A 14,387-nucleotide genomic window follows, 5' to 3' on the forward strand; every position below is an offset into this window, starting at 1 on the left:
TACATGCGAAAATAAATCAAATCAAATCAAACCAGGATTGTTTTACGAGAGATTGAGAAACTGGGCCTGAGTTTTGAAGAATGAGAGGTTATCTCATAGAATTTTACAAATTCTTACAGGGTGTGACGGATGAATGTAGATGGGATGTTTCCGCTAGCTGTTGAGTCTAGAATCAAGGGACATGATCTCAGAATATAAGGGGAGACATTTCTTCACTCATAGGGTGGTGAATCTTTGGAATCATTTACCCCAGAGTGCTGCAGAAGCTCAATCATCGCGCATGTTCAAGACAGAAATCCACAGATTTTGAAAGACTAATGACAACAAAGGATATGGGGATAGCACAAGAAAGTGGTGTTGAGGCAGATGATCAGCCATGATCTAATTGAATGGCAGAGTATGCTTGAAAGGCTGAATGGCCTATTCCTGTTCCTATATTCATATTAGCTGATGGTATAAAGACTAGGATTTTGGGTGAGAGATGCAGGGGAGTGTGCGGAAGAACTTTAAAAAAAAATGTAGCAAGTGGAATTTGCTGTGTAGTGGAAGTGAAGATCATCAATGATTTCGAAAGGGAAATAAACATGCAGGATGACCAGGATATAGTGGATAAAAAGGACTGACTGGATTGCTCCACAGTAAACCAGCATGGAGCTGTATGGCTTCCTTCTGTGCCACGCATCAAATAGTGTCCAACTTCATTACATACCTGAATCAGAATTGGCATCTTTAACTTTAATGGGTTTTTGTTCCTCAATTTCATTTTTGTATTCTTTGCAATCCTCCTCATTCTTCTCCTTATTCTTTTTCTCTTTTTCTCTTTCCTTGTCCTTGTGTTTTTTAGCTTTCTTTTTTGACTTTGCATGAGAAGAGCAGTCTTTAATGACGATGTTTGAGCACTCCAGTTGGTGTGGTGGGCTTTCCACTGTAGTCCTAGGGGTAAGCTTTTCTTGCTGGTCCTCATAACCTTCACCAGCTTGACCAATAGCATCAACGGGCAGATCTTGAGTTCCCTTTCCTTCAGGTGTGCATGGTGAATTGGAGTTCGAATTCACAGTGTGAGCAATAGAAACTGGAAGTGGCATAGGAGGCGGTGCAGGGGGAGGGGGTTGAGGAGGAGCGACCGGGGTAGAAATAGCAGTTTTCTCACTGGAGGGATTTAAATGACCATTAAGTGTTGGTTGCACACGATTAGTAAGGTGCGATATTCGGGGCTTCTTGCTTGCTAGTGGGTCAATGAAATCTGATGGCAGAGATCTCTTCTGCAAAAACATTAATGATAATATTAAGCTCTGAAACAAAAATATTTTAAAAGCTGACTACTATACCCATATGCTTGCAATTCCATCTAGATTAGTTACCATATACCAAACTTATTTTCCAAAAATTATGACACAAAAGATATATTTTTCTAGTATTTTTGTTTAAACCTACATCAAGATACTATTTCCGTAATGGGTAGTGCAGTTTGTGGGCTACTGTATTGTCTTTTCATGTCGTGGTCTCGGTTTAAAAAGAGCCCAGAACGATGTGATAAAAACTTGCTAGCTGCGTCGCAATAATGCAATAGAGCTGTTCTTCTGAAATTGAGATTAAAATACATGAGCAGCATTGTGTAGAACACCTTGGTGCCCAAAACTGACATTTTGTGCATCTAAAAGGAAAGAGTTTCCTAGTAATGGTAAAATTATTTTAAAAATTTATGATTTAGACTAGGAGGGGATGGGGTATATTTGTATATTTTTCTCGCTTAAGGGACTGTTGAGCAAATTTTAGAATTATAGGTTCGGCATGAAAATAAACTGTTGAAATTTAAGGAAAGAAACCACTGCTCAGCAAAAATATAGAAATATCATAGCAATAAAGTGTTTCTTCCACAGGGCGTGAGAAGGTCAGTGTATGTGCTGGTCTGACAGCAAGTGAGAAAACAGATTCAAGTGCAGAAGAGGCCCTTCGGCCCATCGAGTCTGCACCAACGCGTGAAAGACCGGACTTTTCTCCCTAATTCCTTTTGCCAGCACTTGGCCCATAGCCTTGAATGTTATGACGTGCCAATTGCTCATGCCCATAACTTTGAATGTTATGATGTGCCAAATTCTCATCCAGGTACTTTTTAAAGGATGTGGGGCAATCTGCCTCTATCACCCTTCAGACAGTGCATTCCAGACCGTGAACACCCTCTGGGTAAAAACGTTTTTCCTCAAATCCCCCCTAAATCTCCATCCCGTTACCTTGAACCCGTGTCCCCTTGTAACTGAGTCCCCTTGGAACTTTTGGCCTCACCAAAGTTCTATACAACTCCAACATGACTTCCCTGCTTTTGTAATCTATGCCTCGATTGATAAAGGCAAGCATCGCATATGCCTTTTCACCATGCTATTCTGCCATTCTGCTTTCAGAGATCTAAGAGATCTATGGACAAACACTCCAAGTTCCCTTTGTTCCTTGGAACTTCCCAGTGTCAGGCCATTCAAGGAATACTTATTTGTCACATTAGTGCATCGCATCACACTTTTCGGGTTAAATTCCATCTCTCACCTATCTGCCCATTTGACCATCCTGTCTATATCTTCCTGTAACCCAAGACACTCAACCTCACTGTTAACCACCGAGGCAATTGGAGTGCAGTGGTTAGCACTGCTGCCTCATGGCACTGAGGTCCCAGGTTCGATCCTGGCTCTGGGCCACGGTCCGTGTGGAGTTTGCACATTCTCCCAGTGTTTGGGTGGGTTTCGTCCCCACAACCCAAAGACTTGCTGGCTAGGTGGATTGGCCATGCCAAATTCCCCCTCAGTTGGAGAATATGAATTGGGTAGCACCCAGCCGATCTTTGTGTCATCCACAAACATACTGATCCTATCCCCCACATAGGTCATCTATGTTGTTTATATAAATGACAAACAATAGGGGACCCAGCACAGATCCCGGTGATATGCCACTGGCTTCCAGTCACTAAAGCAACTGTCTTGTCATCACCATCCGGTTCGTACAGCTAAGCCAATTTTGAGTGCCATCCCGCTCCCTCCAACCCCCCCCCCCCACCCACCCACCCAATGAACAGTCCTGCTCCACCCCCCCCCCATCTGCAATATTCTTACTCATTCACTTAACATGTCTATCTCCACATGCAGCTTCTCTGCAACCTCCTCACAGCTCACTTTTCCACTTAACTTTGTATTATCAGAAGATTTGGATCCAATACCTCCTCATCAAAGTCACTGACAGATTGCAAATAGCTGGAGGTCCAAGTGGTGAACCTTGCGGTGTACCACTGTGGAAATAACCCATCTATTGCAACGGTTTTCTATTTCTAATCAGTCCTCAATCCATACTAATATAAACACCAATCTCAAAAAATCTTGTGCACAATCGTTCACGCGTCACTTTATTGAATGCTTTGGAAAATTCAAATATACTATACCGATTAGTTTTTCTCATCGGCCCTGCCAGTTACACTCTCAAACGATTTGTCAAACATAACTGCCCTTTCATGAAACCATGTTTATTCTATCCAATCATTTAAAAAAAAATTTAGAGTATCCAATTATTTGTTTTTTCCAATTAAGGGGCAATTTAGTGTTACCAATCCACGTAACCTGCACATCTTTGGGTTGTGGGGGTAAAACCCATGCAGACTCGGGGAGAATGTGCCAACTCCACATGGACAGTGATCCAGAGCCGGGATCAAACCTGAGACCTCGGCACCGTGAGGCAGCAATGTTAACCACGATTCTGCCCAATCATAATGATTTTCTAACTGCCCATTTACCATGTCCATAAGAATAGATTCTAGAATTTTGCTCACGACTGATGTCAGATTATTTGGTCTATAGCTAATTAGGCTAGAGCAGCAGAGCACAGCAGGCAGGATGAGCAGAGACAAGAGGCAGGGTTATATTGCAAAGTGGCCTTGGAGGACAAGGTTTCCTGTGAAAGGAGTTTACTGGTCAGCTGTGAATTTTTATTTTAGTGTAATTTAATCTAATTAACCAATGTTAAAGTATGGCTTGATCAATTAATTAGTTTACAAAGACGGCCAATTTGAAATTTATCATACAAATTTAATCAATACCCTATTAATCAAATCTAGAGATAGCATTAAATTTAACTAACAAAGGATAGTAACACAAAGGGATTCTGAATTTTTCAATAAATTAAAATCTAGGAGAGTTAAGCAAAAATATTTATTATTCTAATTTAGATTGGGACATTAATAGTGTAAAAGGTGGGAGGCGGGGTGAGTTTCTGAAGTGAGATAGGGAACATTTTCTAAATCAGCATGTTTGTGCTCCAAAGAGGAAGGAGGCATTACTGGATCTGATTCTGGGGTATGCTTTTATACTGTAGAAAATACCACTAATTTTAAGAAACCATTCAGAAAAAGTTAAATCCTCTCAAGTGGTCGATCCAAAGAACAAAGAGAAGTACAGCACAGAAACAGGCCCTTCGGCCCTCCAAGCCTGCGCCGACCATGCTGCCCGTCTAAACTAAAATCTTCTACACTTCCGGGGTCTTTATCCCTCTATTCATGTATTTGTCAAGATGCCCCTTAAACGTCACTATCGTCCTTGCTTCCACCACCTCCTTCGGCAGCGAGTTCATTGTAAATAGTTCATTGTAAAACAAATCTATTCAGTAACCACATCAAAGACTGATATCCTTTAACAACTTCTGTAAACTGTCAAACTGTTTACACAGCCCCCTAGCTGTGTAAGCGTTCCTGAAGATTTTGGAACTCAACCAAGCATTCATAATGGCCCCAGTTGTCAACACAAACCCTTCCAAATGTAAACAATGAAGTCAATCCAAACTGTAAAAACAGCTTCTTTTTTTTTCTAAGCTACATTAGATGATTTGGTGTCTTTATTCTTTTTTTAAAAAAAAAAGTTAAAACTGCAGACCAGTTTTTTCTTTTATGATATAAACGGCTGTGGACATTTAAATAACTTCGGATTATTACATTAGGGCTCCCAAGCAGTGTTTTCTTCAGCTTTGGATGCATAGTATCATTTTGCCAAGCGGGAAAAGGAATACATCTCAGCACTTGCACAATGCTGCTAAATGGAATGGTGAACTTACTTTTGCAGGACATAGACGGTTAGGAAAATAAAGGTAGTTTTAAGGATGTACTTTGTAATCAGTGTTAATCCCAAAACCTGTGTGGAATTGTTAAACTAAGGGGGGAGTAAAAGCGTATTACATCATGATCCAATTTTTAAATGTTCAATGGTTTTTTTTCTTGGTAAAACTAGTGGTCCTGTGACTCTGCTTCACCACATTTTATTTAAAAAAAGTTAGTCTTTTGAGCTAGGATTCCATTCTGGAATCTTCCTGTCCCCAGTTATAACATTAGCTGGGATTGTAACAGAGACCTAAAATCTTCTACAGTGATGTGGAAAGACGTATTCTTACAGAAGGGCTCAACATCACAAAAGCTGCAGTGATGGGGGGTGGGGGGAAGAAACCACAATGGGGCCGGTGAGGTGCTGTGTGCGGGCGGGCTACCCACACCCTTGACCTGCGATGGCCCAAAATTATTGGAAATGGGATACAAGCAGGGATTCAGGTTTAAAGGTGCCACACAATTTTTTAAAAATGGGTTCCCAAGTTGGCCTGACTTAGAGAAAATCCAGGCCAGAAGGTACAAACAAGGAGGATCTGATGATCCTTTATAAAACACTGGTTCAGTCTTAACTGAGTGTGCGCAATTCTTGACACCACACTTTAGGAAGGATGTTGAAGGCTTTAGAAAGGTTGAGAAAAGATTTATTAAAATAGTTTCAGGGATGTGAGACTTCAACATGGATAAACTGGAGAAGCTAGCATCATTTTTCTTAGAGAAAAGACAGAAGATTGAGAGGATGAGGAAATGAGGAGTCGAGACAGCAGAGGGAGAGAAAAGGTTTCCATTGGTGGAAAGGAGACAGATTGAAGTTGATTGGCATAACAAGAAGTAGCGACACACAAGGAAACTGGTTAGGATATGGGATGTACTGCTCGACTGTGCAGTGCAGATAGATTCAATCATTAATTTCAAAAGGCATCTGGGTAAGCACCTAAAAAAAATAAAGTTGCAGGTCAACAGGGAAAAGGGTGCGAAATTGCAGTGGTTGAGTTGTTTTTGCTCAGAGCCTGCAGTCATAACGGGCCAAATGGCCACTTTTGGTCCTGTAAACATTCTATGTTTCTATGAATCAATGCACTCTCCTCACTTTGTTAATTTGCCATTTGTGATTCTCCAACTTTAGGTCTTTCCATGGTCACCCTATGAATTTCTATCAATTTTTAAATCCTCTTAAATCTTTTCAATAAAAATAGGCTGAAGGTTTCTAATATTCTCATCATATAAGGATGATCATCATAAAGTAATGGCGTCATAAAAATACCCAAAGTAACTTCTTTCACGTGATGTCAATCTAAATGCTATCCAGTAATTAAAAAATGATTTAGGTGTCCTATTTTTTTCATAAAGTAATTTTACTATTCATCAATCAAGAGATATTTGTTGTGCAACAGGTTGGAAGTCAAAAAATGAACATAGAGTGGTAGAAGCATAGAGTTGAAAACCATGGGTTTTTAGCATTACTCTTACTTACAGCACCCCAGCAATTAAGGCCTTAAAATTCACGTCGTTGTAAAGCAGTATGGTAATTGAAATGGGGTTTACTGCCTAACAGAAGGCACTTAAGACCTACTTAGGAGCTCAAAAGGCAGCTACAAAATTAATCTTTTCAGTTAGTACAGGAGTATTCTATGTTTAAGATCTTATCTGTGGAAGAATTCAAAACTTGTTAATACATCATGCTTCATATGGTTTCTTTATATTGGAATCAAACAATATTGTTGCATTTGAAATTGGTAAACAAACCTGCACAATTAGGGTCTACCAATTAGGAGTACAATCTGTAATAATTATACGCTTGGCAACTGATTTTATTTACCTCTGGTGGAGATGTAGATCCTCTATCTTTAGGGGAGTTTGATGGAACAGAATCTGCTTGGTGGCTATTAGAATTCTGCAGCTGGGATAATTTTCTGTTTCAAAGAAAAGTCAAGATTCATTTTCTCATCTCAGATCCATGCAGTTAAATTTACTGTTTTCATGACATCCATATATAGTCAGAATTCTATTTCTGCCAAAAACAAATGACTGCAATATGCATTACATGTAAAGTGCAGTCTGAAATCCATGGAACTAGCAAAAGTGCATATTAAACATCAGTGGGTCGGTAAAATTAAACAACAGTTTCAAAAGATGGTTTCAGATGGCCATCTCCATTTTCCTAGCATCTTTGTTTCAATGCAAAACAGTTTTAAAATATATACCACTGTTATACCTGCGTTTTTAAAGTCAGAAATTTGGCTGATGTGAGTTAACTGATGTTCAACTGTTTTCACCTTACGCGTTCGGTGTATTCCTTTTGCAATATAACTGCAATCCACTACCAAGCAAATCGTAACAAATTTCTAAGCTATCCAGTGGATCAATGTTAAAAAATTATGGCAAAGTTTTAACCCTGCAGGTCATGGCTTCTTGCCAGGTCAACCTGGTGGCAAGCAGATCCAGGGCTACATGAGGTCCAGAAAAGTTACTTATTAGTTTTGTGTTTCTGTTGGGCAAGGAGCAGGAGTGTTCAGACTTGCCCAACTTGCCCCTCACACACTCATGATTAACACAAAGGGTCCAGTTATTATGCAAGTTCTCATCCCCGAGTATTATTGTGCAGTGAAATGAAAGTTAGCACAGATGAATTTGAACTCTAGTTGCACATTGCACTGTGCAGATAATTTCAAACGTGGCCCTGATGAGATGGATCCCGCAGTGGGTTAAAGGGTTAAGTGTGTAAAGTAGGTGCCCCCCCCAGTCCATAAGAGGCCCCCCCTCCCCTCCACAATGCAAATCCTGCACCCCAAGGAAACCCCCCCTGACAGAGACCTCTGCAACCCCAACAGAAAGCTGAAGAGCAATCAAAGCAGTAGGTTGAAAATCTCTGCATTTTCACTTGCGCTTTCCTAACATCTGCTGCCTCAGACAGAAGTGTTCAAAGCAGCAGCTGTTACAAGTGTCAGAAGCTTTCTCGAAAGCCCAGTACACCTCAAAGGTCTTAAAATCCCATCTGCGCTGGTCAAAAACCACCTAATTATTCTAATCCCATTTTCCAGCTCTTGGCTCATACCCTTGGCATTGCAAGCACACATCTAAATACTTATGTTATGAGAGCCTCTGCCTCCACCAGTCTTTCAGGCAGTGAGTTCCAGATCTCCATCACCCTCTGGGTAAAATAGTTTACCTCACATCCCGTCTGAACATCCTGCCCCTTACCTTAAATCTATGTCCTTTGTTCATTGGTCCCTCCACCAAGGGGAAATGTTTCTTCCTGTCTATCTATAACCTTCATAATTTCATACATCTCAATCATGTATCCTCTCCCCTCCGTCTCCTCTGCTCTAGTCCATCCAATCCCTCTTCATAGCTAAAACTCTCCAGCCATGGCAAAATGGCAAAATCCAGGTAAATATCCTCTCTATCCTTTCCAGTGTTACCACATCCCTCCCATAAGTCCAGAAAGATGTGATTATTAGGTAGTTTGGACATTCTGAATTCTCCCTCAGGGTACCTGAACAGGCGCCGGAGTGTGGTGACTCAGAGATTTTCACAGTAACTTCATTGCAGTGTTAATGTAAGCCTATTTGCGACAATAATAAAGATCATTATTAGAATGTGATTTCCAGAGCTGCAGACAACACTCTTGCTGTGGACACATCAACGTTTTATACAGTTCCAGCTTAACCTATCTGCTCTTAACTCTATGCCTCGACTAATAAAAGCAAGTATAATATATGCCTTCTTAACCACTATATCCACCTGCCCTGTTATCTTAAGGGACCGGTGCAAATGCACACCAAGATCCCTTTGATCCTCGCTGCTTCCCAGGGTCTTGCTGTTCATCATGTATTGCCTTGCCTTGTTTATCCTGCCCAAGTGGATTGAATCCAGTTGCCACTGATCAGCCCATCTGACCACCCCATCTATTTCCTTATGTAATCGAAGGCTATCCTCCTCACTATTTACTACCTCACCAATTTTCATATCATCTGTGAATTTACTGATCATTCTTCCAACATTTGTGTCTAAATCATGTATATAAACCATAAACAGAAAGGACCGCAACACTGATCCCTGCAGGACCCCACTGGACACAGGCTTCCAGTCTGAAAAACATCCCTCGACAATCACCCTGTGTGTACTGCCACTCAGCCAATTCTGGATCCAGTTTGCCAAATCTCCTTGGATCCCATGGGCTCTTTACTTCGCTATCAGACTCCCATGTGGGATCTTATCAAAAGCCTTGCTGAAGTCCAAGTAGATTACGTCAAATACATTGCCTCATCTACATACCTTCAAAAATGTAATCAAGTTGGTCAGACATGACCACCTCCCCTTAACAAAACCATACTGGCTGTTCTTGATAATCCCAGATTCTCCAAATGCAGATTAATTTGGTTTCTTATAATTGATTCCAATAGTCTCCCCACCACTGAGGTTAGACTGACTGACCTGTGGTTTCCTGGTTTATCCCTTCCCCCTTCTTGAATAATGGTACCACATTGGCTATCCTCCAGCACCTCTCCTGTGGTCAGAGAGGAGTTGAAAATTATTGCCAGCACCCCCAGCTATTTCCTCCCTTACCTCACTCAACAGCCTGGGATACATTTCATCTAGCCTTGGAGATTTATCGACTTTTAAGTCTGCCAGACCACTCAGAACCTCCTCTCTGTCTATGTTAATTTCATCACAATCCTTCTCCCCGATTTCTATACCACACCGCCTTGCTCACTAGTGAACACCGACAGAAGTATTAACTTATGACCCTACCTATGTCACCCACAAACTACCACTGTGGGCCCTATTTTCCCTAGTTATTCTTTTACCCGTAATATATTTTGTAAGACAAATTAAGGATTTTCCTTTATCTTCCCTGTCAGTATCGTTTCATGTCTCCTTTTTGCTCTCATTTCATTTTTGCTCTCCTCATTTCATTTTTAAGTTCCCTCTTGCACATTCTATACATCTCTAGGGCTTCAGCTGTTTTGAGCTCTTGATATCTGCCATAAGGCTCCCTTTTTCTTTTCATCCAATGCTGTATATCCTTCAATATCCAGGGTTCACTGGATTTGTTGCCCCCACCCTTTTTCTTTATTGGAAAATGTTGGCCCTGTATTTTCCCTATTTCCTTCTTAAATGCATCCCACTGTTCTGTCACAGATTAACAGAAAAATGTGTCTGTGCCCATTCCACTCTGGCCAAATCAGATTTGATATTATTAAAGTCGGCCTTCCCCCAGTTTAGAACTTTGATTTCAGGTCAATCCTCGTCTTTTTACATAACAATCTTGAATCTAACCGACTTATGATCGCTGTCTGCAAAATGCTCCATCACTGATACTTGTCTGACTGTCACCTAAAATTAAGTTCAGGACCGCCCCCCTCTCTTGTGGGACATTCTACGTACTGGCTTAAAAAGTTCTCCTGGATGCATTTTAAGAATTCTGTTCCATTTAATCCTTTCACACTATGACTACCCCAGTTAATGTTGGGGAAGTTGAAATCCCCCACTTTCACTGCCTATACTTTTACACTTCTCTGAAATTTGCCTACACATCTGCTCTTCTCAACTGTTAGGGGGTCTATACAACACCAGCAATGTGATTTCTCTTTTTTGATTTTTAAGTTCTACCCATAAGGCTTCATTTGGCAGAGCCTTCTAAGATGTTGTCCATTCTTATTGCTGTCATCGATTCCCTGATCAAAATTGCGACAGGCCTGCTATTTACCTGCTTCTCTGTCTCGCCCAAAAATCCTATATCCTGGAATATAGAGCTGCCAATCATACATAAACTTGTGTCCTCAATTCATCTGCCTGGTTTGTTAAGACTCCTTGCATTAAAATACCATCCAATCTTGCCAAACTCCCACGTGACTTAACTGGTCTGGTACGTCTGCACCTTTTTGACTCACTGGCTGTGCATCTCGCCCTGCTCAACGTTCTCTCAGGATCCCACCCCCCCTGCCAAGTTAGATTAAACCTACCGCAACAACATTAGCAAACCTCTCTGCAAGGACACTAGACCCATTTCAGTTCAGGTGCCACCCGCCCACCTTGTACAGGTTCAACCATCCCCCAAAACAGTCCAATGTCCCAGAAATCTAGTCCTCCCTCCTGCACCATATCCCTTCTGCCAGGCATTCATTTGAACTAACCCCCGATTTCTATAAGCACTAGCTCCTGGCACCTGAAGTAACCTGGAGATTATTACCTTCTGGGTCCTGTTTTTTTAATCTACTTGCTAACTCTTAAATTCTGCTTGCAGGACCTCATCCCTTTTTCAGCCTACATCGTTGGTACCAATGTGTGCCACGATATCTGCCTGTTTGTCCTCCCCCTTCAGTATGCCCTGCAGCCAGTGACATCCTTGATCCTGGCACCAGGGAAGCAACAGTCTATTTTGCGGCCACAGAAACGCCAGTCTGTTCCCATTACAATTGAACCCCCTATCACTATAGCCTTGCTATTCTTTCTCTTCTCCTTTTGGGCAGAAGACCGCCCATGGTGCCATGAAGTTGGATGCCACTGCTTTCCCCTATACAGTCATTTCCCCCAACAGTATCCAAAATGGTACATCTGTTAGAAAAGGGGATGACCACAGGGGACACCTGCACTGCCCGTCTTCCTCTACTCTACCTGCTGGTCACCCATGCCCTTTCTGCCTGCGGTGTGCCCACCTCACTGAACGTGCTATGCATTACATGCTCAGCATAGGAGTTGCTCCATACTGAATCCACCCTCAGCTCCATCTTCAAAATGCGGCTAGCCAGTATCTATAGTTGGATACACTTCCCGTACACATAGTCACCATGATTTGTCACACAGCACAAGAGGAGCATATCACGGGTGCAAGCTATCCTTAAGGTTACCCTTAAGCCCCTTATTTATTCCCTTTAACATAAATTATGCTTGTATAAGAATAGTAACTTGCCTCCCTTTACGCAAACTTCACTTCCCTTACACTACTTTGTTGACTGTTAATATTTTATTTTTATAACCTTGAATTACACAGTTGTTTCTCAGATAATCCCTTTTTCAAAAACTTGTAAAAATCATCACTGCTCCTCTGCGATACTGACTGCGAGGACACCATTCCCATTCTGCTTCACTGAAAGCTGACCACGAGGACATCATTGAGACGGTTTCACTACAATGCTGACTGGGAGGAGAGCATTCCCAGAGCGCTTTATGGCGATGTTGACTGCGAGGACACTGTTCCTAGCCTGCTTCTCTGTGATGCTGACTGCAAGGGCACCATTCCCAGATCGCTGGACTGCGATGCTGACCACGAGGACACCATTCCCACCAGACCACTTCTCAGCGATGCTGATTGAAAGGGCATCGTTCCCAGACTGCTTTAATATGACGCTGACTGGAGGGTGGGGGCAACGGGACGACAGAATGTGTTGTGGGGGAGGGGGCCAGCTGCCAGCTCTCTGTATTTGGCCAACCGCAACTGCTCAAACTGGAGGCCCGATAATGGAAATTCCTAAAGAATCCCGCCAGCACCCCATCATGCATCCATTTGCATGGAGAAGGAGAGTGAATTGCCCCTGGGCACTCCTCCTAGCACAGCAGAGACCAGAAGCGATTCTAGTCCGACGGACGAACCTCTCACTGAATATTCCTCAACTTGGCCATTCTGTTCCTTTTAACTAAATTAAGCTGTCATTATATCCAAGGCAAACCTTTTGGCTGAAAAATAAATACTCACTGGACATTATAGAACATGTATGTAATTGGGGGAAAATAGTATGGCAACATAACGATTTTGTTTTTAAATCATTTCAGCTGACCTTCGTAGGTGTCATGGTTTGGGACTGGGGGAAGTGCCAATAGGCAAAGACATGGTGAGAAGTTCGCTCTAATGCCAGAGATATTTTATGAACAAGATTTCAGTGTAACATCTCAACTCAAGTACAGCACCTCCAACAATGCAGTATTCCCTCAGTCTTGTACTGAAATTATGATCTTGGATTATGTGCTCAAGCTACAGAGTGAGGCCTGTCACATAATTTTCTAGTGTACAAGTGAGAATACCAACTCCGAGTTAAGGATCAAATTCTGATATGAAAAGTAGTTACTCGGTCAGCAAACAAAAAAGACAAAAACTCAATCCTTGTTACTGATCACATCCACCAAGATAAGTGAAGCGGGCACTCAGCAGTGCATACCTCCACCACAGTTCATTACAATTATCTAACATGTCCTTGAAGATTTCCCTGCCTGGTTGATGTTCTGTAAAGACAAAAGCTGAAAAAATAAATACTTTTATTAAGAGATTCCATCTGACTAAGGAGGCTTCAAACTAATCCATATCGAACAACCTGCTCTCAAAATTCTGCTCACATTTTGGCAGCTGTGACAAATCCCACGATAGCAGCTAAAATAATCCACAACATGCAAAAACAATTATATTTAAACTCATAACATTCTGAAAAAAATCAATTTGCCTTATTTCCCCAGATCCTTTAAAAGATTTCAGGATCTAGATCTACATCTGTACCAAAAAAGTCTTCCTTGGGCCATACTCTATCCATGTACCGAGTTTTGTTGAAATTAGTCTTTCAGTTCTTGATATATTGTTTACAGATTAACTAGGTGAAAACAATACCTCTGCCCACTTTCAGTGGGACGTAAAAATAATAATTTTTGGTTTCCTACTGGTGCGGAGTTACACCTCAGAATTTTTTTTTTTTTCCAAATCTCCCAAAAAGAGATGCATCATTTGGCATCTAGCTTATCCTTTCAGAACTATCAACTTACCCAGCTTTGTATTCTACTACATCCCGAATGCCTCAAATGTGACACTGATGACTGCTGGACCAATCACTGCCTTGTTCAATTTACCATTTCCATCATCGAGGCTACAAACAGCAGTGTCAATAAAAATCTTTATTATTGTCACAAGTAGGCTTACATGAACACTGAAATGAAGTTGTTGCGAAAATCCCCTAGTCGCCACACTCCGGCACCCGTTCGGGTACACTGAGGGAGATTTCAGAATGTCCAAATTACCTAACAGCACTTCTTTCGGGACTTGTGGGAGGAAACCGGAGCACCCGGAGGAAACCCATGCAGACACGGGGAGAACGTGCAGCCTCCGCACAGACAGTGACCCAAGCCACGAATCAAATGGGACCCTGGTGCTGTGAAGGAACAGTGCCAACCACTGTGCTACCGTGCCGTCCATATAAAAGCAATATCACGAGAAAAAAGATCCCACCAAGGCAGTCCTTCAGTCAGCACATCACTGACAACTCTGAACCTCCAGCCACCA

The 14,387-nt window shown here is 41.8% G+C and overlaps 1 protein-coding gene across 2 annotated transcripts in view; it reads right to left on the bottom strand.

The window, feature by feature from the left end:
* Positions 1–14,387, bottom strand: part of ell2 (elongation factor for RNA polymerase II 2) — a 227,121-nt gene that overhangs the window by 58,400 nt on the left and 154,334 nt on the right. For both annotated transcript variants that reach the window (XM_072516322.1, XM_072516323.1), the window contains exons 7-8: positions 6,942–7,035; positions 710–1,262 (exon numbers count right to left, since the gene is read on the bottom strand). In XM_072516322.1, coding sequence (XP_072372423.1) covers positions 710–1,262; positions 6,942–7,035 — 647 coding nt within the window. The remainder of the gene's footprint in view (positions 1–709; positions 1,263–6,941; positions 7,036–14,387) is intronic.

Source organism: Scyliorhinus torazame, chromosome 9 (genome assembly GCF_047496885.1).
Source record: "Scyliorhinus torazame isolate Kashiwa2021f chromosome 9, sScyTor2.1, whole genome shotgun sequence".
NCBI lineage: Eukaryota > Metazoa > Chordata > Chondrichthyes > Carcharhiniformes > Scyliorhinidae > Scyliorhinus > Scyliorhinus torazame.